Source organism: Choloepus didactylus, chromosome X (genome assembly GCF_015220235.1).
Source record: "Choloepus didactylus isolate mChoDid1 chromosome X, mChoDid1.pri, whole genome shotgun sequence".
NCBI classification, from domain to species: domain Eukaryota; kingdom Metazoa; phylum Chordata; class Mammalia; order Pilosa; family Megalonychidae; genus Choloepus; species Choloepus didactylus.
Genome location: NC_051334.1, coordinates 83,296,785 through 83,323,985, shown reverse-complemented (window position 1 = coordinate 83,323,985; position 27,201 = coordinate 83,296,785). Strand labels below are relative to the sequence as shown.

The 27,201-nt window shown below is 38.4% G+C and overlaps 2 protein-coding genes and 1 pseudogene across 8 annotated transcripts in view; 2 read left to right on the top strand and 1 right to left on the bottom strand.

Moving 5' to 3' along the window:
- The window catches only part of ZDHHC15 (zinc finger DHHC-type palmitoyltransferase 15), a 232,114-nt gene that overhangs the window by 32,066 nt on the left and 172,847 nt on the right, over positions 1–27,201 (top strand). For all 7 annotated transcript variants that reach the window (XM_037821525.1, XM_037821523.1, XM_037821519.1 and 4 more), the window contains exon 2: positions 4,424–4,450. In XM_037821525.1, coding sequence (XP_037677453.1) covers positions 4,424–4,450 — 27 coding nt within the window. The remainder of the gene's footprint in view (positions 1–4,423; positions 4,451–27,201) is intronic.
- On the bottom strand, positions 335–896 carry LOC119522846 (ras-related protein Rab-18-like). The gene is made up of 2 exons (XM_037821526.1): positions 498–896; positions 335–442 (listed from the first exon to the last, which is right to left on the bottom strand). Exons 1-2 carry the CDS (start codon positions 885–887, stop codon positions 335–337), a joined length of 498 nt encoding a protein of 165 aa, XP_037677454.1. The 5' UTR covers positions 888–896.
- On the top strand, positions 5,436–7,118 carry LOC119522845 (annotated as a pseudogene).

Below are 27,201 nucleotides of genomic sequence, written 5' to 3'. Positions count from 1 at the left end.
ACATGATAAATATAATTCATAAAATCAAATGTACTCATAAAGGTACACCTATTTTATGTTACATAAAAAACTGTAGACTGCAAATTGTGCATGCTTACCATAATGTTTTACCTGGGAAAGCCAGTGAGTGGGATTTCTTGCAAATATTTACTGCCATGATGCAAAATAAATATGTGCAAACTGCAAGGTCCCTAAAATAGCAGTTAGAGTTTATATACAGAAAGATGTCACTATCTGATCAAATATGCAAGAGACGGAATTCCCAGAGTTTATAACACAGAACAATAGCCACCACAGGTGCCTCCTCCTTGGCCTTCTTCCCTGTATGACAGTTTTATTCCTTTATTCTGGTTCTCATCCCACAGTCCAGGGGTCTGAATGATCTTTTCAACAAGTTCCTCAAAGGCACACTGGACACCATCACAGGTTTTTGCACTTGCCTCTATGAATAACATGGAATGCTTTCATGCAAATTTCAGTCCTTCGTTTCTATCAACTTCATGATTTTCCTTATCGATTTTATTTCCAACTAGCGTGTTTACTATGTCATTTCTTCTGCAATATGTTTCCAATTCATTTAACCAGTTATCCAGTTTAAGAAAGGGGTCTCTTCTTGTGACACCATAAACTAATATAACACCCTGTGCACCTCTATAATAGCTGGGAGTTAATGTTCTGAACCGCTCTTGACCAGCAGTATCCCATATTGCAAGTTTAGCCTTATTTCCATCCACTGAAATTGTTTTCACTTTAAAGTCAACACCTATTGTTGCTGCAAGTTCAGGATTAAAAGTATCATCTGTGAACCTCAAGAGCAGGCTGGACTTGCCCACCCCACTCTCGCCGATGATGAGGATCTTAACGGTTGTCAGCACGTCCTCGTCCATCCTCACCCGCTCAGCCCCCAGTACCCCTCTCTCCTTATATTTTGAGAAAATGGCTCAATGATATGTATCACTTAGCATATGATGTTGTCAACAATGTCAAAATCCAAGATGGCTCTGTGGGAATCCTAAACTGTTTAGCCGATAAATTTTTCTGATGCTCAGAAAAATTTAGGTAGGAATATTTTGGCTAGTATTAAGATTATTACTTTGCTATGAAACAAACAAACAAACAAACAAACAAATATGAAATCCAAGGGAAAAAATGGTATTGAAAGGTGAAAAATTTTAGTGTCTCACACCTTCAAGGAATGTTTTCCAAAACATAATTTGAATATAAGAATGAATATGGTTCATAGTCTACAAGTGTTAAAAGACAACACAGGTGCAAAAGCATTGAACATGTTACTTGCTTTTTTAACCACTTGCCACCACTGTCAATAATTCTTTCTTTTTTCATTTAGTTATTAAATGACTAATGGCATTCAGTTGTATTCATGAACATCAAATGGTAATTAGAGCAACCTGTGGAAATGCATGCTACTCTGAGCCAGGGTAATGTAGTCATAATTACCTGGATAATTTATACCATTCTCACAGATTGAGTGGTGTTTTGGGAGGGTTTGTTCAAATGAACCTTCAATACCTCATCCAAGGTCATGGATGATGACCAACAACCCTGCCCACTTTGTAGACCATGAAGAGTTCTTGGGGGCCCAAGGCCCATGGAGAGGAAGGGATCCAAAGATGCTCATGCCAATCATCTTACCTCAGTTACGCCATCTATCCAATGTAAAATGAGTTTCCTACCCAGCCTTTACTTTGGGCAAAAAGTAGCAAAGCAAGTTTTCTTGTATCAATTTCCAACTTTAAAGGGGACAGTCATCCCTAGAAAAAAGAGATTTACTCCCCCTAAGCATTAATTCCCAGTCTTTCAAATAATGAAGTGGGGGTGGGGAAGGACTGTTTCTATACACAATGCAGAAGACTAGTTGTTAACTCAAAGTTTTACAAGATAAAATTCGTAAGACTTGAGCGACAGAGACAGAATTTCTGTCTTGCCATCTGTCAGTGGTTTAGATCTGTCCTAACATGTCCTTCCTTATATACTTTTTTGTCGAGCAATCTATCAGAATGCCATACAGGGTAGGGAAATCTCTGTGACACTCACCTTTGGCTACTAAGCAACACTTAGTTCATTTATTTCAGACTTGAAATAGATATGAGTTCTGATGCATTAACAAGTCTGAGACCAAACTGATAAGCAAACACAACTTCCTGGATTTCTGCTTCCACTTCCCTTAAGCTTTTACTGTTTTCATATATACAGCTAACTTTACTTTTCTAAAAATGCCACTCTAATAAAAGACCTCAAATCTTTCTCTTTCCCAATTAAAAAAGTTACATTAAAAATAAAAGTACCTTGATTTTAAGTAGACAATTAATCAACATATTATTTGTATACAAATAATATCCAAGCAAAAAGTATGGGGCAAACTCAGTGTTACAATTATATAGTTTTTCCTAACCCAATTTCTGCTTAAACAAGATATAAGAAACTCACCAAAACATTTTGCTTTAGTATATACACCATCTGATGCAAGTTACTGGGTAAAGATAGGGAATTTTAAAGCATTAGTAAATGAATTTAAAACTAAATGATTCATGTAAAATGTTTATATATGATATATACAGATTGGATCACATGAGTCTAAGAATAAAACTTTTGATTCTTAACATCTGTTATGGGACATAGTAAGATACAGTACAATATCCATTTTTTTTTAAGAAGGATAAGTAGCACTAATTTAAACACTGAAAACAGCTCTTACAAAATCTTTAAAAACATACTTCAGAGAAGGATGCTAAAATAAACAAAATAAAATAGAAAGACTTCTCTGTTATCACAGAATATCCAAAGGACACCTCACAGCATGAAAGACAAGGATTTGTTTCCCTCCACTTATGGTGTAGATAGGATATGCAGTGGGAATTTATTCCATGTTAGTCTCACTATAATTTAAAGAGATGTTATTAACCCCTTTCAGGGCCTAGTGGAAGTGATGCAGTCATGAACATGTGAGTGAAGAATCAAGAAGTCTGAGGTTGATCCTTCTAGTCTTGTTTCCACTTCTGTTTTTTGGAAGTAGTGGAAAACTGATAAAGCCAATACTTTGTATTGTTAAAGTAGAGCAAAATATTTCTTTGAAGAAGTCTTTAACTGGAAAGAAAAAAAAAACAGATGTATTAGAAAAAAGAGAAAACATTATCTGGTCAGATTTTTAGCAGAACCCTCATTACCTCCTGTTGGAGAGCCAACATCAATTATATTCGGTTATGAGTGGGGAAGTTCAACGGACAAAATCGTACAGTTTTAACAAAGTCTTTTCAAATGAGAATTATAAGGAGAATTTTTAAAAACTCAACAAAAATATACCTGCATATGATGAGAAAGCATGAACTGATGAAGGGCCTGAGGAAATAGCCCCCAGAACTCTGTCTCCTCTGGTTTTTTCCTCTTATTTTTCTGACCTTTATGTGTTGATCGTTGTGTGCAAAAACCATCTTAATGTAACAGCTTCTCAAGATTGAGAACCATGCCTTGTAATTTCAGTTTACCTTAGCACCTAGTACAAGTGCACACTGATAGTAGTGGTGACTAGGTCTCACTTTGTACAAATGACATTCTAGAAAAATGTATGTGTATATGGCAACAGGGAATGATTGGAAGAGGTAGAAACATTACATGGAAGAAGCCCTGGAGACTGGAATCTAATCTCAACTCCACCACTCACTTGCTCTTTGACTTTGGGCAAATTATTTAATACTACTCTAGTCCTATTTTCCTATCTGTAAAATGAGAAAGATAAGCAAGATAATTGCTGAAATCCCTTCTAGTTCTGATATTCCATTAAATCTTGGTTCAAATATAATAATAATTAATGTTCATTAAGTACTTGCCTTGTGCTAGATACTATGCTAAGCAGCATTACATGCATTAGCTCATTTAATACTCAAGTAGTACTGTGAAACAGATACTGTTAGGGAAGTTAAGGAACTTTCCCAGGATCATGAAATAGTGAAACTGGGTTTCTAACCCAGACAGTTTGGGTTAGAATCCAGATCAGGCATGCAACATCCACACTATATTACGTCTAAATATATGAGAAGCTTGGTATTTAAAGATGTCCCATAGTGAATACTTTGGAAAAGTAAATACTCGTCTCCTAATTTATCAGATTTCAGAATTCTTACTGCCATGTTACATAGCTTGAATGTTTCCATTTATTGTTGTCATTGTTTTTTAATTGTATTATACCTGTATTTCTTGAATAAATGGAAATTCTTAATTATCAAATGATTAAGATGAAAGACGATAGTAAAGGATGGAAATTAGTCATTCTTGCCTTCTTTCATCTTAGCAGTCTAAAGGTTTCCTAAACTACTACTGAATAGGTTGCTCAAAAATGATATTATGGGAAAATAGAGAAGAAAGATTTGTAAATATCACTAATTTTTACTTCTCTCTCTTTTCACAGTGACTGTGTTGAGCCCAGCAGAAAAAGGTAAGAGAATGATAAAAACTGCATTGGTCAGGACTGTATCCTTCTCTCTGTCTAAAAGTGAATTACATAAAAGCCTATACATTGAGCAACTTTCCCAGGAGTACACTTGGGTGAGTGGAAAGTTTAGGATGACAGTTTTCAAGAAGCTTATATAATAGCTTCATATGTTAACAGAACATATGTTCCATGGCTCCTTTGGCTGTAGAATAGGGATTGGAAATTATGAGGGTTTATGATAGAGAGGGTCATGAGTAACCACCTTGTCTGCCATAGTGATCCTAAGCTCTCTCTGGGTTCTCATCACTGTTATTTTATGTACTTCTTCAAGGTATGGAGTAAAGGCCACACAGGGAGGATATAAGGGCTACGTCCTTCACCTCCGCTGTTCCAGTGTTTTTACTGTTCTCCTTTCCACCCCTCAACCCCATCTTGGTTTGACCTGCCATTTTTATTACTTTTCTCACGAGACTGAGGTATTTTACAGTAAAAAATGTGTAAACTAGGCATGAGTTTTAACAAACATTTAGCTTTATGTTGTATTATCAGTAATAGTCATAAATATTTATGTAGCCACTTTTAATTCTCACTTTATGTTGTAATTCACTAACCTACCTAGCCCTCATGATATTTTCTTAAAGTTCCAGTTTACTATTACTTAACAGAGGATTTGGCTATAGAGGCAACAGGGCAGAGTGTTGGAAGACAGTAGACCATGGTGTTCAAAAGTGTGGGTTCTAGAGCTAGACTGTCTGAATTCAAATCCAGAATCTGCTGCTTCCTGGTAAATTATTTTACCTCCTTGTGCTCAGTTTATTCATGTGTAGAATAGGAAATAATAATACTACCCATTCCATAGAGTTGTGAAAATTTAATGGCTTAATAAAAAGCATATACTGATGACTCAATAAGTGTTTGCTGCTATTGTTATAATCTTACAGCAAATGGGTTGTCTCTTATTCTTATGTGAGGTTCTAAAGGTCATTGATCATCTTCTGAATATATTACTGAGAGCACTGAGCTAACTACTCAAAACCTAATTGAGGGTGCGCGGCGCGCGCGGCTGCCTGGGCTGTCCAGCCAGCAAGGGAGAATGCCAAGCCCTGGCTGTGAGTGCCAGGCCAGCTCCCAGACACCAGAGCTGCTTCTCTCCCTCTTATGACCTTGGGTACTCTGGAGCCCTCAGAATGTTTGCCAAGGCAACAAGGAATCTTCTTAGAGAAGTAGATGCTGGTGGGAACCTGATTGCAGTATCAAACTTGAATGGCTCTGATAAGTTACAGCTTCTAAGTCTAGTCACCTAAAAGAAGAGATTCTGGTGCTGGCAGACATCCAAGTACCAGTTTTTATCCATCACCCTTGGAGATGTACTCACAGAAGACCAACTTCTGAGTCCAGTGGTTGTGGAGTTGGACTTGTACCAGGGCAAGTTTGAAAACCACGTGACAGGGATCATCGAGATAGCCCTGGGGAAGGTCAAACTGAATGTTGGAGGGAAAGACCTTGTGGAGAATCAGTCTTCCTTTGGAACCCTGAGGAAGCAGCAGGTGGACTTTCAGCAGCTCATCAGAGACTCTGTTGAGAGAAGAATAAACCTGAAAAGTCCTGTGCTACAGCAGGTGCTGGAGAGGAAGAATGAGGTCCTGTGCATCTTGACACAAAAGATAGCGATGGCGCATATGTGTGTTATATCTGAGCACATTCAGATTGAGGAGAAGTGTGGTGGCATGGTGGGGATCCACACCAAGACTGTGCAGGTGTCAGCAATGGAGGATGGGAACGTAATCAAGGACACCAACATAGTGCTGGAAATCCCATCTTCCACCACCATTGCCTACGGCATTGTCAAGTTACATGTGAAATTGGATGGCCAGTTTGAATTCTGCCTCCTGCAAGGGAAGTGTGGTGGCTTTCAGTATGAGTGGTGAAGGGACTCTGTCTACTTGAACCCCATGGCATTTAGAGAGTTTGCCTTTGTGGACTTGCCAGATTCCAGGCATGGGATGTCTTCCCAGGATGGGTGGTTAAGTGCTTTAAAACAAGAGTCTTTGCTCTTGGAGAAGAATTTCCAACCCTTTGTGGAGCTGCTGGAGCAGCAACAGACAGCTTTGAACAACATCCTCCAGACAGTCCTATTTGGTGATGAATTACGTGTCATCCTGGAAAGAGTGTTTGATGATGTGGTCAGCAGCCTTGCAGCCCCAATGGAGGTCTGGTGGAGCTGGAGTCCCCACAGCAGAAGGACCTCACAGCCTTCTTACAGCTGGTGGGCTACAGAGTGCAGGGCAGGAGTCTGGGGCAGGAGGACATAGTCAGCAATCAGAAGCTCTTTACAGTGGCCTACTTCTTTGTCAGTGCACTAGCAGAGATGCCAGATAATATGGCATCTCTGCTGGGCACTTGCTATAAGCCCCAGATTATTCCTACTCTCTGCCACTTGCTCTATGCTCTGTCAGATGATGGAGAATCTGATCTTGAAGACCCACCCTTGGATCCTCTGAAAGGTAAAGAAATGCTAGGGATCGTGCAGCATTTGTTTGCCTTAACCGACATTAACCTGGAGAGACTGCAGTCATCTGTAAAAGCTGTCATCCTGAAGGACCCTAATGTTTATCTGCTAATTCTTCACATAACCCTGAATGGATTCTGTGCTTTAGGCATAGAACATTAGTACGGTCATATGTGAATTAAAATTACACGTTATGGGCCAAGCTTGGTATTTTTCAGCATATGTGCTGATGCTACCTGGGAGTTTAGGTCAGCCCCACCTTCAAGTTGTTCAATGGAATGAAATAACAAAATGGTTTAATAAGTGGTGACTTTTTGCACTGTGAATAACTTCACTTTTAACAACCAGGTACATTTTACCCTTTTCTTTGACATGTTTTTTTTTTTTTTTTTTTCATAAGGAGCACTCTTATTCTGGTGATCCCATGTCTGAGTTAAACTCCAGCATCAAAAGAGTATACTAAATCAGAGGGTTGAGAATTCTAAGCTAGCATACATTCAGACCTTTTTTTCTGAAGAAAAAAGATGGGCCCATCTATCACTCTTACTTCTCTCCACTTTCTGTTATACAAAAACAGAGGAAACTGATCCTTTGATTCAAAAATTCATTTTAAATTGTGAATGCTGTGGGAAGACAATTTCTCCTCACAGAAGAGGCTGCATTTTTGATGTGCTATATGTTTTATGTTGAGAAATGAACTATAAATGCCAAATATATACAATCCTTTGCTAAACAAAATTACATTAAAAAATCTAATAGCAAGAAAAAAATCCTAATTAAGGATTTCCTTTACAGTCTGAAAGTGTGTATAAAATATCACACTCTGGCCCAAAGTTTCTCATCCCAGTGCTCTCTCACCCTTCCAGTGCCTAATATATCCCCAATACTTTAAGGTACTAACCTTAGTACTCTCAGTAATATACATTTTATGTTTATTATTTCAAAATCACCTTTAGTGAAGGTTTGGGGGACCAGTTAAAAGTTCCCCTGTAGGATAACCCACCTCTAAAAGACTAATATTAATATAATTTTGTTACAAAAGCAATGCTTATTGAAAATTCAGACAACACAGAAATATATAAAATAAAAATTTTAAGTCCTTCTTGCACTGTCCCCCTACCCTATCACTATCCACAAATAACTACTATATTTAGTTTGATTTGGAATCTTCTAGATCTTTTTCTCTGAATTGACATACAAATACATGAGTATAGATGTGTATATTTGTATAGGATTGTTTGTTTTGTAATTGGATGATGCCGTGCATATTGTACTATAACTTGCTTTTTCACTTAATACCATGGATGTCTTTCCATGTTAGTAAATACAAATGTATTTCATTTTTTAAATGATCTCAGAGTATTCCACAGTATGGGCATACTATGATTTATTTAACCATTCCCCAATGGTGAACTTAAAAACAAACTTTATTGTTTTTCTTGATTATAAAAATAATAGAATTCATAGAAGTGAAAACATTTCAGAAATGGATAAAGCAGAAAATTTAAGTCCTTTGTAATCACTGTAGGATTTAAGAATGGAGTAAGCCTCCATGGTATCTATTGTATACATCACTTGATAATTTTATTTTAAAAAGTGATTTTGCTCCTTTACATTTTGACTTCTCTTTTGATGTAGCTACATCTAAATATGCCATTTCAAAGCTATAACTCCTCCATGCTTCAACTCCTCTGTCCTCACTGAACAGAACTGGAACTTCCCTGTTCCTGTGCACTTCTAATATGTACCCACATTTACCAGGTTACCGCTGGGTGGGGGCAGATCTAGTGACAAAATTCTATCTATATGCATGAGGGATGATCAGGTAGAGTGTGGCCAATGCCAGGTTTCAGAGTCATGATTTTGCTTCCCACCCTAGCTGTATACCTATCAAAACTGCTTTATATCCTATAGCCTGTAACACCCCAACACATTTGAATATGGCTACTGAGGAAAATTAAAATGTTGGGCTGGGAAGTCAGAATAAAAAGCTATTATGCATTATGCTAAATGTCAGAAAATCTAAGATTAAAAAGACATCAAGGGAAAGGGCCCGTTTTTAGGTCTCTTTGTTTTTTTGTTTGCTTTTGTCAGGTTTATTGAGGCATAATTTACATAGAATAAAAATCACCCTTTTTTTAGGTGTAGAGGTTGAGATTTGACAAACGTACACAGTGATATAACCACCATCCCAATGAAGATATAGAATATTTTATTACCCCAAAATGCTCCCACTACCCCTTTACAAACAATCCTCTCTGCCCTCACTCCTGGCAACCACTGATGTGTTTTCTATTCCTATAGTTTTTACTTTTCCAGGATGCCACAGGAATGGCACCGTACAATATTCATCTTTTTGTATTTGTCTTCTTTCACTTAGCAATATCCATTTAAGATTCTTCTAAGTTGGTGCATGTATGAGTATTTTGTTCCATTTTATTGCGGAGTAGTATTCCATATTACAAATACACCACAATATGCTTATTCATTGACCAGTTGATGGGCATTTAGGCTGTTTTCATTGTTGGGTTATTATGAATAAAGCTGATGAGAATATACATACACAGGTCTTTGTGGGGACATAGGTTTTTATTTTTCTTGGATAAATACCTAGGAGTGAGATTGTTGGGTCATATGGTAAGTTTAACTTTATAAGAAACTGCAGGACTCTTTTCCAAAGTGGTTGTACCATTTTGCATCCCCACCAGGGATATATGAGAGTCCCAGTTGCTCCAAATCTTCACTAGCACTTGGTGTTTTCAGCTTTTGAAAATTATTTCAGCCATTCTAGTGGGTTTGCGGTGGTTTTAGTTTGCATTTCCATAATGACTAATAATGCTGAGCATATTTTATTGTGATTATTTGCCATCTGTATATCCTCATTTGTGACATTTTGGATCAAGTATTTTGCCTATTTTTTTTATCTAGTTGTTTGTCTTATTGCAGAGTTGTGCAAGATATCTGGAGTTGTTCTGGATACAAGTCTCTTTGTTTTTAAGCAATTCTGATTCCTCCCCAGAAGGCAAAATTAGGTCCAATAGGAGACATATTTCTACTTAATATAAGGAAAATTATCTCACAATCAGAATTTTCTAATGATAGAATTGGCTGCTTCAGGATTAGATAAATTACCCTTCATTTAACATGCTCAAACAATAGCTAGGTGATCAATTATTAGGAAAAATGTAAAGCACATTTATGCATCATATAGACCATTGGACCAAATGGCATCTAAGGTCCCTTCCAACTCTGAAATTTATGATATTAAAATAAATCAAGTCAACATCATGTTAAATTTCTTGGCTGTATGAACAAAAGGTAATGCATTTTGAGGAAACCAAGCTGTGATTGGGAGTATCCCTGCCATCTCCTCAGCCAATGGAGAATTGGCTCACAAATCCCCTTTGGAGTCCTCTGTGAGTATCTCTGACACACAGAGGCTTTGGTCTGTACTTAATCCAAATTATACTTGCAGAGTGATGATCTCCCAACTATCTGTTTTAAAACATGAAAGAAGCCATAGATTGTTCCCCCAAGGGATGTTGCCCTGTTTATTTCTGTATACCCAAGTTCAGTGAAATGTTGGGTAGACATTGTCAAGAAGAGTACTGGAAATAAATCATTTTTCTCTCTTTGTACAAAAGCATGGTGTTTCTGTCCCTCAAGTCTTCTGTTTAATTTTTACCGCCATATCTCAGAAGACAAATCACTAAGATTTAAGTGGAAGAAAGGGGGAGGAAGAAAACTGATGCTTTTTTAAGTGCTTAGAGTATGTTAGATACTTCCACATTTAGGTCAATTTGTTCTGACAACAACCTTGCCAGGTAGGTGTTATTAGCCTACGTATAGATATATATACACATACATTGATGATCAGCAAAGTTAACCAGATTCCTAAGGACACATAGCTATTGAGTAGCAGATCCAGAGTTCAATCCTCAGTCTTCTGATTCTAAATCCATTGTTTTGCCTGACATCTCAGTGACCAATACATATCAAAAAGAAAGGATCCCTTCAACATGGAAAAACAAAAACTGAAAGGGACTATAATTAATCCAAGTTTATAAACACATGAAAGCTATGAATTTTGTCAGCCTGGTGGTGTTCACCAAATCCCAGTATTCTAGGACTGGAAAGCTCTTTGAAACCTAAAAAGCTAAGTTTAAGACAAATAAATTAAAGCCTTGCTCTGCAAAGTGTGTGGCAAATTTGTGAGACTCATTACCCTCAAGAATTGGTACAGACTGAAAACATAACCACCTTTATAAAATGTTTATATAGATCGATGAGTGGTAGGTACATAATGGATAATTTTGGGAAATTAGGATACTTGGGAGACAGTGATAACTTTTGAAGTTGATTATCAATGAGGAAAACCATGTCCTTTCAAGACATGATGCTATATGTTGGCCAGAATTTGATCCCACCATCAGAGAGACTCCTGGTTGGGGTGGGCATGGAGTGGGGTAGTGGCTGATTCTAAAGCATGGAAATAACTCATGGGAAAATTTTGAATTCTCCAAGGGAGTAACTAAACCATGGAAACAACTCTTAGGAAATTCTTGTATTCTACTGAAGGATCCTTAGACCCTTGGGCACAACCTGTAGACCTCTTACCTCATTCTCTCCAAATTCCCTTCAAATAGCTGAGAGGTAAGAGCCAGCTCTTTGTTAGAGTTTTCAAGGTGGTAAAAATAAAGGCAAATATCTGTAAAGGTGAGAAAACTTGAATATTGGAGTCCATACCTCATTGCTAGTTTATGTAAGACTCAAGAAAGACAAATAATCTGTTAAAAATTAGACAAAGGGCTTGAAAATAAGCACACATAAAAATGGTCTTATACTGTAGGGCTTGGAACACTGGGCCAAGAGAATAAAGCTTTTGTAATTTTTAAATTTTATTTAAAATTTTCAGAATTTACAAATATTCTCTACCCATCAAGCACAAATCCCCCTGCCTCCTTTATGTCATCCCTGGGCAACCTGTAATCTACTTTATAGCTCTACAAATTGCTATATCTAGATACTTCATATATTATTAGTATTTGTCCTTCATATATTATTCAGTATTTGTCCTGGGTCCTGGGCCGCCACACACATTTTGCATGATGTTTCCAAGGTTCATTCATGTTGCAGCTGTCTCAGAACTTCAGTCCTTCTTTTTTTTTTTTTTTATCTTCATTTTATTGAGATATATTCACATACCATGCAGTCATACAAAACAAATCGTACTTTCGATTGTTTACAGTACCATTACATAGTTGTACATTCATCACCTAAATCAATCCCTGACACCTTCATTAGCACACACACAAAAATAACAAGAATAATAATTAGAGTGAAAAAGAGCAGTTGAAGTAAAAAAGAACACTGGGTACCTTTGTCTGTTTGTTTCCTTCCCCTATTTTTCTACTCATCCATCCATAAACTAGACAAAGTGGAATGTGGTCCTTATAGCTTTCCCAATCCCATTGTCACCCCTCATAAGCTACATTTTTATACAACTGTCTTCGAGATTCATGGGTTCTGGGTTGTAGTTTGATAGTTTCAGGTATCCACCACCAGCTACCCCAATTCTTTAGAACCTAAAGGGGTTGTCTAAAGTGTGCGTAAGAGTGCCCACCAGAGTGACCTCTCGGCTCCTTTTGGAATCTCTCTGCCACTGAAGCTTATTTCATTTCCTTTCACATCCCCCTTTTGGTCAAGAAGATGTTCTCCGTCCCACGATGCCGGGTCTACATTCCTCCCCGGGAGTCATATTCCACGTTGCCAGGGAGATTCACTCCCCTGGGTGTCTGATCCCACGTAGAGGGGAGGGCAGTGATTTCACCTTTCAAGTTGGCTTAGCCAGAGAGAGAGGGCCACATCTGAGCAACAAAGAGGCATTCAGGAGGAGGCTCTTAGGCACAACCATAGGGAGGCCTAGCCTCTCCTTTGCAGCAACCGTCTTCCCAAGGGTAAAACCTATGGTAGAGGGCTCAACCCACCAAACCACCAGTCCCCTATGTCTGTGGTCATGTTAGCAACCATGGAGGTGGGGTAGGCGAATACCCCTGCATTCTCCACAGGCTCCTCAAGGGGGCAGTACATCTTTTTTTTTTTTCCTTGTTTTCCTTTTTTTTTTTAACTTTACCTTCTTTTTTTTTTTTTTCCAGGTGCCTGGAATTTATTTAACACACATTTATGTTTTAACAAAGATTTACATTGGACTTCTAAAGCCAGCATTTTACAAATGTCAACTCATTCAATCTTCACAACAACCCCCGTACTAGGTGCTATTATTTCTTCCAATAACAGATGAGGAGACTGGGGCACGGAGAAGCTAAGTAACTAGTACTAGGTCCCATAGCTAGTAGGGAGTAAGGCCAGATTGAAACCCAGGCGATCTACAGTCCATGTGTTAGCCACAGTGCTAAGCTGGCTAGGAAACAGGAATCCCTGGCATACAGCTTTATGTGGCCATTTGACAAATATTTATTAAACACTCTATTATTTAATTTAATTAATATTTATTAAACACTATTTTTGATGCTAGGAATAAAGTGGTGAAGAAGATAATGAGATCTGCTTAAATTAAAGTGGGACAAAAAATTGGAAGAAACAATAAACAAACAAACAAAAATATTAGAGCTGTGTTATCTAATACGGTAGACCTAATGACTGGGGGGTATTGATTTTTAAAATAAATTAAAATTATATTTACATTTAAAGACTGATCCTCAATTCAGTTATTGGAAAACTTTAAAGTATCTTTGCAACAACCTGGGTTCTGAATCTATTTCTTTCACTGTAAATTTTTTTTTTAATCTTCATTTTATTGAGATATATTCACATACCACGCAGTCATACAAAACAAATCGTACTTTCGATTGTTTACAGTACCATTACATAGTGGTACATTCATCACCCAAATCAATCCCTGACACCTTCATTAGCACACACACACAAATAACAAGAAAAATAATTAGAGTGAAAAAGAGCAATTGAAGTAAAAAAGAACACTGGGTACCTTTGTCTGTTTGTTTCCTTCCCCTATTTTTCTACTCATCCATCCATACACTAGACAAAGTGGAGTGTGGTCCTTATGGCTTTCCCAATCCCATTGTCACCCCTCATAAGCTACATTTTTATACAACTGTCTTCGAGATTCATGGGTTCTGGGTTGTAGTTTGACAGTTTCAGGTATCCACCACCAGCTACCCCAATTCTTTAGAACCTAAAAAGGGTTGTCTAAAGTGTGCATAAGAGTGCCCACCAGAGTGACCTCTCGGCTCCTTTTGGAATCTCTCTGCCACTGAAGCTTATTTCATTTCCTTTCACATCCCCCCTTTTGGTCAAGAAGATGTTCTCTGTCCCACGATGCCGGGTCTACATTCCTCCCCGGGAGCCATATTCCACGTTGCCAGGGAGATTCACTCCCCTGGGTGTCTGATCCCACGTAGGGGGGAGGGCAGTGATTTCACCTTTCAAGTTGGCTTAGCCAGAGAGAGAGGGCCACATCTGAGCAACAAAGAGGCATTCGGGAGGAGGCTCTTAGGCACAACCATAGGGAGGCCTAGCCTCTCCTTTGCAGCAACCGTCTTCCCAAGGGTAAAACCTATGGTAGAGGGCTCAACCCACCAAACCACCAGTCCCCTATGTCTGTGGTCATGTTAGCAACCATGGAGGTGGGGTAGGCGAATACCCCTGCATTCTCCACAGGCTCCTCAAGGGGGCAGTACATCTTTTTCTTTTTCCTTGTTTTCCTTTTTTTTTTTTTTTTAACTTTACCTTCTTTTTTAAATCAACTGTATGAAAAAAAGTTAAAAAGAAAACAAACATACAGTAAAAGAACATTTCAAAGAGACCATAACAAGGGAGTAAGAAAAAGACAACTAACCTAAGATAACTGCTTAACTTCCAACATGTTCCTACTTTACCCCAAGAAAGTTACATAATATAGCAACATTTCTGTGAACTTGTTCCTACTACATCCATCAGAAATTAACAGACCATAGTCATTCCTGGGCATCCCCAGAACGTTAAATAGCTTATCTGTTCTTCTTGGATTATTGTTCCCCCTTCCTTAATTGCTCTCTACTGCTAGTTCCCCTACATTCTACATTATAAACCATATGTTTTACATTTTTCAAAGTTCACATTAGTGGTAGCATATAATATTTCTCTTTTTGTGCCTGGCTTATTTCGCTCAGCATTATGTCTTCAAGGTTCATCCATGTTGTCATATGTTTCACGAGATCGTTCCTTCTTACTGCCGCGTAGTATTCCATCGTGTGTATATACCACATTTTATTTATCCACTCATCTGTTGAAGGACATTTGGGTTGTTTCCATCTCTTGGCAATTGTGAATAATGCTGCTATGAACATTGGCGTGCAGATATCTGTTCGTGTCATTGCTTTCCGATCTTCCGTGTATATACCGAGAAGTGCAATCGCTGGATCAAATGGTAACTCTATATCTAGTTTTCTAAGGAACTGCCAGAATGACTTCCAGAGTGGCTGAACCATTATACAGTCCCACCAACAATGAATAAGAGTTCCAATTTCTCCACATCCCCTCCAACATTTGTAGTTTCCTGTTTGTTTAATGGCAGCCATTCTAACCGGTGTTAGATGGTATCTCATTGTGGTCTTAATTTGCATCTCTCTAATAGCTAGTGAAACTGAACATTTTTTCATGTGTTTCTTGGCCATTTGTATTTGCTCTTCAGAGACCTGTCTTTTCATATCTTTTGCCCATTTTATAATTGGGCTGTCTGTACTATTGTCATTGAGTTGTAGGATTTCTTTATATATGCAAGATATCAGTCTTTTGTCAGATACATGGTTTCCAAAAATTTTTTCCCATTGAGTTGGCTGCCTCTTTACCTTTTTGAGAAATTCCTTTGAGGTGCAGAAACTTCTAAGCTTGAGGAGTTCCCATTTATCTATTTTCTCTTTTGTTGCTTGTGCTTTGGGTGTAAAGTCTAGGAAGTGACCACCTAATACAAGGTCTTGAAGATGTTTTCCTACATTATCTTCTAGGAGTTTTATGGTACTTTCTTTTATATTGAGATCTTTCGTCCATTTTGAGTTAATTTTTGTGTAGGGTGTGAGGTAGGGGTCCTCTTTCATTCTTTTGGATATGGATATCCAACTCTCCCAGCCCCATTTGTTGAAAAGACCATTATGACTCAGTTCAGTGACTTTGGGGGCCTTATCAAAGATCAGTCGGCCATAGATCTGAGGGTCTATCTCTGAATTCTCAATTCGATTCCATTGATCTATATGTCTATCTTTGTGCCAGTACCATGCTGTTTGGCAACTGTGGCTTTGTAATAAGCTTCAAAGTCAGGGAGTGTAAGTCCTCCCACTTCGTTTTTCTTTTTTAGAGTGTCTTTAGCAATTCGAGGCATCTTCCCTTTCCAAATAAATTTGATAACTAGCTTTTCCAAGTCTGCAAAGTAGGTTGTTGGAATTTTGATTGGGATTGCATTGAATCTGTAGATGAGTTTGGGTAGAATTGACATCTTAATGACATTTAGCCTTCCTGTCCATGAACATGGAATATTTTTCCATCTTTTAAGGTCTCCTTCTATTTCTTTTAGTAGAGTTATGTAGTTTTCTTTGTATAGGTCTTTTACATCTTTGGTTAAGTTTATTCCTAGGTACTTGATTTTTTTTAGTTGCTATTGAAAATGGTATCTTTTTCTTGAGTATCTCTTCAGTTTGTTCATTTCTAGCATATAGAAACATTACTGACTTATGTGCATTAATCTTGTATCCCGCTACTTTGCTAAATTTGTTTATTAGCTCTAGTAGCTGTATCGTCGATTTCTCAGGGTTTTCTAGATATAAGATCATATCATCTGCAAACAATGACAGTTTTACTTCTTCTTTTCCAATTTGGATGCCTTTTATTTCTTTGTCTTGCCGGATTGCCCTGGCTAGCACTTCCAGCACAATGTTGAATAACAGTGGTGACAGCGGGCATCCTTGTCTTGTTCCTGATCTTAGAGGGAAGGCTTTCAGTCTCTCACCATTGAGTACTATGCTGGCTGTGGGTTTTTCATATATGCTCTTTATCAAGTTGAGGAAGTTTCCTTCAATTCCTACCTTTTGAAGTGTTTTTATCAAAAATGGATGTTGGATTTTTTCAAATGCTTTTTCGGCATCTATTGAGATGATCAATTGATTTTTCCCTTTTGACTTGTTAATGTGTTGTAATACATTGATTGATTTTCTTATGTTGAACCATCCTTGCATGCCTGGAATGAACCCCACTTGGTCATGGTGTATGATTTTTTTAATGTGTCTTTGGATTCGATTTGCAAGTATTTTGTTGACGATTTTTGCATCTATATTCATTAGGGAGATTGGCCGGTAGTTTTCCTTTTTTGTAGCATCTTTGCCTGGTTTTGGTATTAGATTGATGTTAGCTTCATAAAATGAGTTAGGTAGTGTTCCATTTTCTTCAATGTTTTGAAAGAGTTTAAGTAAGATTGGTGTCAGTTCTTTCTGGAAAGTTTGGTAGAATTCCCCTGTGAAGCCATCTGGCCCTGGGCATTTATTTGTGGGAAGATTTTTGATGACTGATTGGATCTCTTTGCTTGTGATGGGTTGGTTGAGGTCTTCTATTTCTTCTCTGGTCAGTCTAGGTTGTTCATATGTTTCCAGGAAATTGTCCATTTCTTCTACATTATCCCGTTTGTTGCCATACAGTTGTTCATAGTATCCTCTTATAATTTTTTTAATTTCTTCAGGATCTGCAGTTATGTCACCTTTTTCATTCATTATTTTGTTTATATGGGTCTTCTCTCTTTTTGATTTTGTCAGTCTAGCTAGGGGCTTGTCAATCTTGTTGATCTTCTCAAAGAACCAACTTTTGGTGATATTTATCCTCTCTATTGTTTTTTTGTTCTCTATGTCATTTATTTTCTGCTTTAATCCTTGTTATTTCTTTTCTTCTACTTGGTTTAGGATTGGTTTGCTGTTCATTTTCTAGCTTCTTCAGTTGATCCATTAGTTCTTTGATTTTGGCTCTTTCTTCCTTTTTAATATATGCGTTTAGTGCTATAAATTTCCCCCTTAGCACTGCTTTTGCTGCATCCCATAGGTTTTGGTATGTTGTGTTCTCATTTTCATTCGTCTCTATATATTTAGCAATTTCTCTTGCTATTTCTTCTTAACCCACTGATTGTTTAGGAGTGTGTTTGTTTAACCTCGAGGTATTTGTGAATTTTCTAAGTCTCTGATGGTTATTGACTTCTAATTGTATTCCATTGTGGTCAGAGAATGTGCTTTTGAATAATTTCAATCTTTTTAAATTTATTGAGGCTTGTTTTATGTCCCAGCATATGATCTATTCTGGAGAAAGTTCCGTGAGCAGTAGAAAAGTATGTGTATCCTGGTGATTTGGGATGTAATGTCCTGTATATGTCTGTTAAATCTAATTCATTTATCAGATTGTTTAGGTTTTCAATTTCCTTATTGGTCTTCTGTCTGGTTGATCTATCTATAGGAGAGAGTGATGTGTTGAAGTCTCCCACAATTATTGTGGAAACATCAATTGCTTCCTTTAGTTTTGCCAGTGTTTCTCTCATGTATTTTGTGGCACCTTCATTGGGTGCATAGACATTTACGATTGTTATTTCTTCTTGCTGAATTGCCCCTTTTATTAGTATGTAGTGGCCTTCTTTGTCTCTCAAAACATCCCTGCATTTGAAGTCTATTTTATCTGAGATTAATATTGCTACACCTGCTTTCTTTGGCTGTAGCTTGCATGAATATTTTTTCCATCCTTTCACTTCAGTTTCTTTTTGTCCCTGTGTCTAAGAGAGTCTCTTGTATGCAACATATTGATGGTTCATTTTTTTTTGATCCATTCTGCGAATCTATATCTTTTAATTGGGGGAGTTTAATCCATTTACATTCAACGTTATAACCGTGAAGGCATTTCGTGAATCAGCCATCTTATCCTTTGGTTTATGTTTGTCATATTTTTCCTCTCTGTCTATTAATATACTTTATTGTACCCATACCGAATCTCTTTAGTACTGAACCTTTCTCCAAGTCTCTCTGTCCTTTCTTTGTTTCTCTGTCTGTAGGGCTCCCTTTAGTATCTCCAGTAGGGCAGGTCTCTTGTTAGCAAATTCTCTCAGCATTTGTTTGTCTGTGAAAAATTTAACCTCTCCCTCAAATTTGATGGAGAGCTTTGCTGGATAAAGTATTCTTGGCTGGAAATTTTTCTCACTCAGAATTTTAAATATATCGTGCCACTGCCTTCTCGCCTCCATGGTGGCTGCTGAGTAGTCAGTACTTAGTCTTATGCTGTTTCCTTTGTATGTGGTGAATTGCTTTTCTCTTGCTGCTTTCAGAACTTGCTCCTTCTCTTCTGTGTTTGACAGTGTGATCAGTATATGTCTCGGAGTGGGTTTATTTGGATTTATTCTATTTGGAGTTCGCTGAGCATTTATGATTTGTGTATTTATGTTGTTTAGAAGATTTGGGAAGTTTTCCCCAACAGTTTCTTTGAATACTCTTTCTAGACCTTTACCCTTTTCTTCCCCTTCTGGGACACCAATGAGTCTTATATTTGGACGTTTCATATTATCTATCATATCCCTGAGGTCCATTTCGATTTTTTCAATTTTTTCCCCATTCTTTCTTTTATGCTTTCATTTCCATTCTGTCATCTTCGAGGTCACTGATTCGTTGTTCAACTTCCTCTAGTCTTGTACTATGAGTGTCCAGAATCTTTTTAATTTGGTCAACAGTTTCTTTAATTTCCATAAGATCATCTATTTTTTTATTTAGTCTTGCAATGTCTTCTTTATGCTCTTCTAGGGTCTTCCTGATTTCCTTTGTATCCCGTACTATGGTCTCATTGTTCATCTTTAGTTCTTTGAGTAGCTGCTCTAGGTGCTGTGTGTCTTCTGATGTTTTGATTTGGGTGCTTGGGCTTGGGTTATCCATATCGTCTGGTTTTTTCATATGCTTTATAATTTTCTGTGTTTTTTGGCCTCGTGGCATTTGCTGAACTGATAGGGTTCTTTTAGGATTTGTAGATCAATTGAAGTCCTTATCTCTAATTTATCAGATCTACAGCTTCTTGGAGTACACTTTCTCTAATTAACCAGCAGGTGGCGTCCACGAGCCACCTGTTCTCCACAAGCCAGTTCTCCCCTGCTTAGCCTTTTTGGTGAGTGGGGGAGTGAGTCTTGTGGGGTCCAATTGGTGTACCAAGCTTGCGTGTGTAGTTGGTGTTGCCTGCCCTGTATATGGGGCGTGTTTCTGGGCAGTCAGGGAGGGGGGGTGGCCCTAACAATCAAATCTCCCTGGTGATCCTAGAGTTTTAAAGCTGCTGCAATAGTCTAATCCTTCAGTTCAGTCCTGCCACAGTTTGTCTCTGCCACTGACCCACAAGTCCTTGGTATTGGCGTATGGCTCCTGAGACTTGCAAGTGGGCCCCTCTTCCAGGCCGTGCACCCCGGGTCCTCTGTTGAGGGATGACTGTGCTATGTCACAGGTGAGTGCCGTCCCCCCAGGGCAGTTCTGGGCTGCTGGGCTGTGTAGGGAGGCTCCCAGTCTGCTGAAATGATGGCTGAATGGGGCTTTGTTAATTCACACTGCTCTACCTTCCCAACTCTGGGACAATCAGCTGAGGTTGCAGGGAAGGCTAATGTCCACGTCCAGTTTTGTGGTGCGTGCCTGTTATTTGAAGCGCTTCCATCACACTGGGTTGTCTGGGGCAGCTCTGGGCTATGGGGCTGGCGATGGGCAGGAGTGTTTCCTGTCCACCAGGATGATTGCTGTGAGCGGACACCCCCCTTTTCTTGGGAAGTTGTGGTGTTTAGTGAATTTTCTCAGCCACTGGATTATTGCCTTTTGTCTCAGAGCTCTCTTAGTTCTGCTCTTGACTTGACCTGCCCAAATTGGAAGTCTTTGAAGCTTTCTGTATTGGGCTTCTTAGAGTAATTGTTTTAGAAAAAGAAAAAAGGATTAAAAAAAAAAAAAAGAAAAAAAAAGAAAAAAAAGGGCCCTCCTCAGAGATATAATGGGTTATTGAAATGCTAAGAGACAAATCAACCAGGGCCATTAAGGAAAGGTCCACAGGGCAGAGAGATCAGCTTTCCTTTGGGATTTGCATATGCGCCTCAGGGCCTGAGCTCTGCCCTTCCCCTTTCTATGTTCACCAGAACTCCAAAAATCCTCCGCTTTTATTTTGGAGTTTTTCGTGTTGTTTTTTTTTCTATGCCTGTCTCCTCTCTGCTGGGCTGGCTGCTCTCAGATTCTCTGGTGTCTGGTGTCAGTCTATCTATGGTTGGAGTTTGGATCAGTAGAATGAGTTTCCGATAAGGGCTGCCACTGCAGCTCTCCCTTCTCCTTCCCAGAGCTGACAGCCCCTCCTCCCACGGGACTGAGCCTGGCAGGGAGGGGCGCGGGTCCCCTGGCTTGAAAAACTTACAGATTTCGCTGATCTCAGCAGTTCCACGTTTTCATGAGTGTTGTATGAAGTATGCCCAAAGTCAGATTGCTCTGTGGTGTCCAGTCCACGCAGTTCCTGGCTTTCTACCTACTTTCCTGGAGGAGTAACTAAAACATACAGCTCACCAGTCCGCCATCTTGCCCCGCCCTCTCTTCATTCCTTCTTACAGACAAATAATACTCCATTGTTTCTATGGACCCCATTCTGTTTATTCATCTGTTGATGGACACTTGGGTTGTTTACACATTTTGGCTATTGTGAATAATGCTTCTAGAATCATTGGTATAAAGTATCTGTTTGAGACCCTGTTTTCAATTTCTTTGACATATACCTACAAGGGAAATTGCCAGATTATGTGGTAATTCTATATTTAACTTTTTGTGTTACCACTATAATGCTTTCCATGGTGGCTGCACCATTTTACACTCCCACCAACAATGCACTATAGTTCAAATTTCTCTGCATCCTCTCAAACATTAGTTACTTTCCTTTTTAAAAAATAATAGCCATCCTTGTGGGTGTGAAGAGGTATCTCACTGTGGTTTTGATATTAAGTATCTTTTCATGTGCTCATGCACCACTTATATATCCTTTTTGGAAAAATCCCTATCCAATTCTTATGCCCATTTTTAATTGAGTTGTTTGTCTTTTTGTGTTGAGTTGTAAGAGTTCTTTATGTATTATGGATATTAAGCCTTTATTAGATACATGATTTACAACTTTTTTTTCCATTCTGTCCATGTTTTTTTTCACTTTCTTGTAATATCCTTTGATGCACAAAAGTTTTTAACTTTGATGAAGGTGAATTTACTTGTTTCTTTTTTGACTTTTTATTGTAGGACTATATATACAACTGTTTTCTTCCATTCTGTCCATGTTTTTTTCACTTTCTTGTAATATCCTTTGATACACAAAAGTTTTTAACTTTGATGAAGGTGAATTTATCTGTTTCTTTTTTGACTTTTTATTGTAGGACTATATATACAATTCAAAATTTCCCATTTTAACTACTCTCAAGTGTAGTTAAAAGAAAGAAAAAGAAAAGGAAACTCAAATTCAGTGGTTTTAATTATAGTCACAGTATTGTGCTGCCATCATCAATATCCATTACCCCAGCTTTTCATCAACTTGAACAGAAACTCTGCACCCATTAAGCAATAACTTCCCCTTCACCTCACTCCCAAGCCCCTTGTAACCTGTAATCTACTATCTGTCTTTCTGAATTTGCTTATTTTAAGTATTTCATATAAGCAAGATCATACAATATCTGTCTTCTTGTGTCTGGCTTATTTATCTCAACATGATGTCTTTAAGGTTCATCCATGTTGTAGCATATATCAAAGCTTCATTGCTTTGTATTGCTGAATAGTATTCCATTATATATATGTACCACATTGTTCAGGCCCAGAATGAGTTCATGTAGAGCAAAAAACACACCAAGCACAGAGGACATAGATTTATTGGGACTTATGAACAGGAGAGATTCTCTGGTGGAGGCTGGTCTGGAGGGCTAGTGCTTCGCAAGGAATAGGTGGATGCAAGGAGCAATATATGATTTTAGAACAAAAACATTCCATATAGTATGAGAACATTGGGTTTCTAGTGTAATCATTAAAGGGGCCTAAATTCTGATGTTTTACTAAGATTAATGTTTATGACTAAGATGCAATCAATGCCGTTTTTACATCTGTGGATACATTCATTCCCCTCCAGGGAGATTGTTTACTTTCTTGACCTTTGTCTTTGGCTAAAGCAGGCCATTATGGGCCATTTAGGAGAGGGCCTGGGTCCTGGGCCGCCACACACATTTTGCTTATTCATTCGTCTGTTGTTGAACACTTGGGTTGCTTCCAGATTTTAGCTGTTGTGAAAAGTGCTGCTGTGAACATTAGTGTGCAAATATTTGAGTCCCTGCTTTCAATTCTTTGGGGGCATATACCACGAAGTGAGATTTCCAAGCCATGTGGTAATTCTGTGTCCAGCTTCTGCAAAGTAGATACACCATTTTACAGTCCTACCAACAATGTATAAGGGTTCCAATTTCTCAGTATCCTGGCCAATGCTTGTTATTTTCTGTTTATTTTTTTTCCCTTTAAAAGATGACTATGTTTTTTTTTTTAATTTTTATTGGGATTGTTCAGATACCATACAATTATCCAAAGATCCAAAGTGTACAATCAGTTGCCCCTGGTACCCTCATAAAGCTGGGCATCCATCACCACACTTAATTTTTGTTCAATTTTTAGAAGCTTTTCATTACTCCAGAAAAGAAATAAAGTGAAAGACGAAAAAAAAGAAAGAAAAAGAAATGGAAACTCGAATCCTCCCATATCCCTAACCAACCCCCCTCAATTGTTGAAATACTACTAACTGTAGTATATAGTTTGCAATAGGTATATATTTTCTCCCTATATGCCCCTCTATTATTAACTTCCAGTTGTATTGTCATACATTTGTTCTGGTTCATGGAAGAGTTTTCTAATATTTGTACAGTTAATCATGGACATTGCCCACCATAGGATTCAGTTTTATACATTCCCATCTTTTGACCTCTAACTTTCCTTCTGGTGACATATATGACTCTAAGCTTCCCATTTCTACCTCATTCACGTGCCATTCAGCACTGTTAGTTATTCTCACATCTTGCTACCGACACCTCTGTTCATTTCCAAACATTTAAGTTCATCCTACTTGAACATTCTGCTCATACTAAGCAACCAATAAGCCTCGTCCTATATCTTGGTACCTTATATTTCATGTCTATGAGTTTACATATTATAATTAGTTCTTATCAGTGAGACCCTGCAATATTTGTCTATATGTGTCTGGCTTATTTCACTCAGTATATTGCCCTTGAGGTTTTGACATCTACCCATTTTTTTTTAAGATGGTTTTGTTCACACCCCATACATTCCATGTTAAGTAAACGATCGATGGTTCTCTGTATGGGCACATATTTATGTGTTCACCACCTTCACCACTATCTATATAAGGGCATCTACATTTCTTCCACAAGGCAGGATGGAGCATCAAAGAAGGCAGAGAGGGAAAAGAAAGAGGAAAAAAATGGCAGCCAGGAAGTAGCAAAAGGAAAAGCAACCCCAAATCAAAGTAGGGTAAAGAGTCAGACAACACCACCAATGTCAAGTGTCCAACACACCTTCCCTATCCCCCCCTCCTATCTGCATTTACCTTGGTATATCACCTTTGTTACATTAAAGGAAGCATAATACAATGATTCTGTTAGTTACAGTCTCTAGTTTACATTGACTGCATCCCTCCCCCAATGCCTCCCCATTTTTAACACCTTGCAAGATTGACATTTGCTTGTTCTCCCTCGTAAAAGAACATATTTGTACATTTTATCACAATTGTTGAACACTCTAGATTTCACCAAGTTACACAGTCCCAGTCTTTATCTTTCCTCCTTTCTTCTGGTGTCTCACATGCTCCCAATCTTCCTCTCTCAACCATACACATAGCTATCTTTGTTCAGTGTACTTACATTGCTGTGCTACCATCTCCCAAAATTGTGTTCCAAACCACGCACTCCCATCTTCTCCTATCACTCTGCACTGTTCCCTTTAGTATTTCCTGTAGGGCGGGTGTCTTGTTCGCAAAGTCTCTCGTTGTCTGTTTGTCAGAAAATATTTTGAGCTCTCCCTCATATTTGAAGGACAGCTTTGCTGGATATAAGATTCTTGGTTGGTGGTTTTTCTCTTTCAGTATCTTAAATATATCACACCACTTCCTTCTTGCCTCCATGGTTTCTGCTGAGAGATCCGCACATAGTCTTATTAAGCTTCCTTTGTATGTGATGGATTGCTTTTCTCTTGCTGCTTTCAGGGTTCTCTCTTTGTCTTTGACATTTGATAATCTGATTATTAAGTGTCTTGGCATAGGCCTATTCAGATCTATTCTGTTTGGAGTACGCTGCACTTCTTGGATCTGTAATTTTATGTCTTTCATAAGAGATGGGAAATTTTCATTAATTATTTCCTCTATTATTGCTTCTGCCCATTTTCCCTTCTCTTCTCCTTCTGGGACAACAATGATATGTACATTATTGAACTTTGTTTCATCCTTAAGTTCCTGGAGACGTTGCTCATATTTTTTCATTCTTTTCTCCATCTGCTCCTTTGCGTGTAGGCTTTCAAGTGTTTTGTTCTCCAGTTCTTGAGTGTTTTCTTCTGCCTCTTAAGATCTGCTTTTGTATGTTTCCATTGTGTCTTTCATCTCTTGTGTTGTGCCTTTCATTTCCATATATTCTACTGGTTGTTTTTTTGAACTTTCAATTTCTGCCTTATGTATGCCCAGTGTTTTCTTTACAGCCTCTATCTCTTTTGTGAAATATTCTCTAAACTTTTTGAATTGATTTAGCATTAGTTGTTTAAATTCCTGTATCTCAGTTGAAGTGTACGTTTGTTCCTTTGACTGGGTCGTAGCTTCATTTTTCTTAGTGTAGCTTGTAGTTTTCTGTTGTCTAGGCATCTGACCTCCTAGGCCACCCCAATCAGGTTTTCCCAGATGTGAACAGGCTCAGGTCACAGAAAGAGGTAATATTTCAGTATCTGGTTTCCCTGATGGCTTTTCTTAGAGGATTGAGACACCTGTGCTTTTCTGCCAGGCAGATGCACCTGTCACTGCTTGTGTAAGAGGGTGTGGCCTGTGGCTCTCCTCCCCCAGGCTTTGGGGTCTGGTTCCGGAAAGACTGAAAGATGAACAGTAGAGCTGGGCCCTTCCCTTTCCTCTTGGGAAGCTACGCCCCCTTCAGAGATGTCATTTGCATATCAATAAGTTCTTTGTTTCTGTGACTCTGCTGATCGAAGTGTTTTGATTTTAAAATGTCTGAGGCTGTCTTTACTGCAAAGCGCTGCAGGCTGAGAACAGCTGAGGTTTTCTCCACAGAGAGAGAAAGGGACAGAAAAACTCCCAGGTTCACCCGTCAGCCAGAGATAGCACCCGATCCTCTGGGCTCCCTGTCCTGAGACAGATATGTCCCCCGACTCTCCCAAGGTCAGTTGTCACCAAAAGCCTCTGTCTGCTTGTTGAGGATTCGCTGTCTGTATTGAGCACTTAATATTGTAACCTCACTTGGAGCCGGGCTGAGAGAGTGCACCGCGCGGCTTCCATGAGGGAGGGGGTCTTGGCTCTTGGCTCTCGGCTCTCAGTGCGGGTCTGCAGTTTCACTTACAGATTTTATGCTGTGATCTCAGGCATTCCTCCCAATTCAGGCTGGTGAATGATGAGTGGACAGTCACGCTTGTCTCCCTGCTGTTATTCTAGGTTATTTACTAGTTTTTTGGTCATTTATGAATTGTTCCGGGGGGGGACTAACAGTCTTCCATGCCTCTCTATGCCGCCATCTTAGCTCCTTCTCATTTTCTGTTTACTTTTAAATCATAGCTGTCCTAATGGGTGTGAAGTGGTATCTCATTGTAGCTTTGACTTGCATTTCCCTTATGACCAATGATGTTGAACATCTTTTCATGTGTTTTATTGGCCATATGTATATCATCTTTGGAGAAATGTCTATTCAAATCCTTTGCCCATTTTTAAAATGGATTATTTATATTTTTGTTATTCAATTTCAGCCGTTCTTTATACATTCTGGATATTAAACTCTTATCAGATATATGGTTAGCAATTATTTTCTCCCATTATTTAGGTTGTCTTTTCACTTTCTTGATAATGCAATACAAAAGTTTTAAATTTAGTTGTAGTCTGCTTTCTCTAGCTTTCTTTTGTTGCTTTTGCTTTTGGTGTCATATCTAAG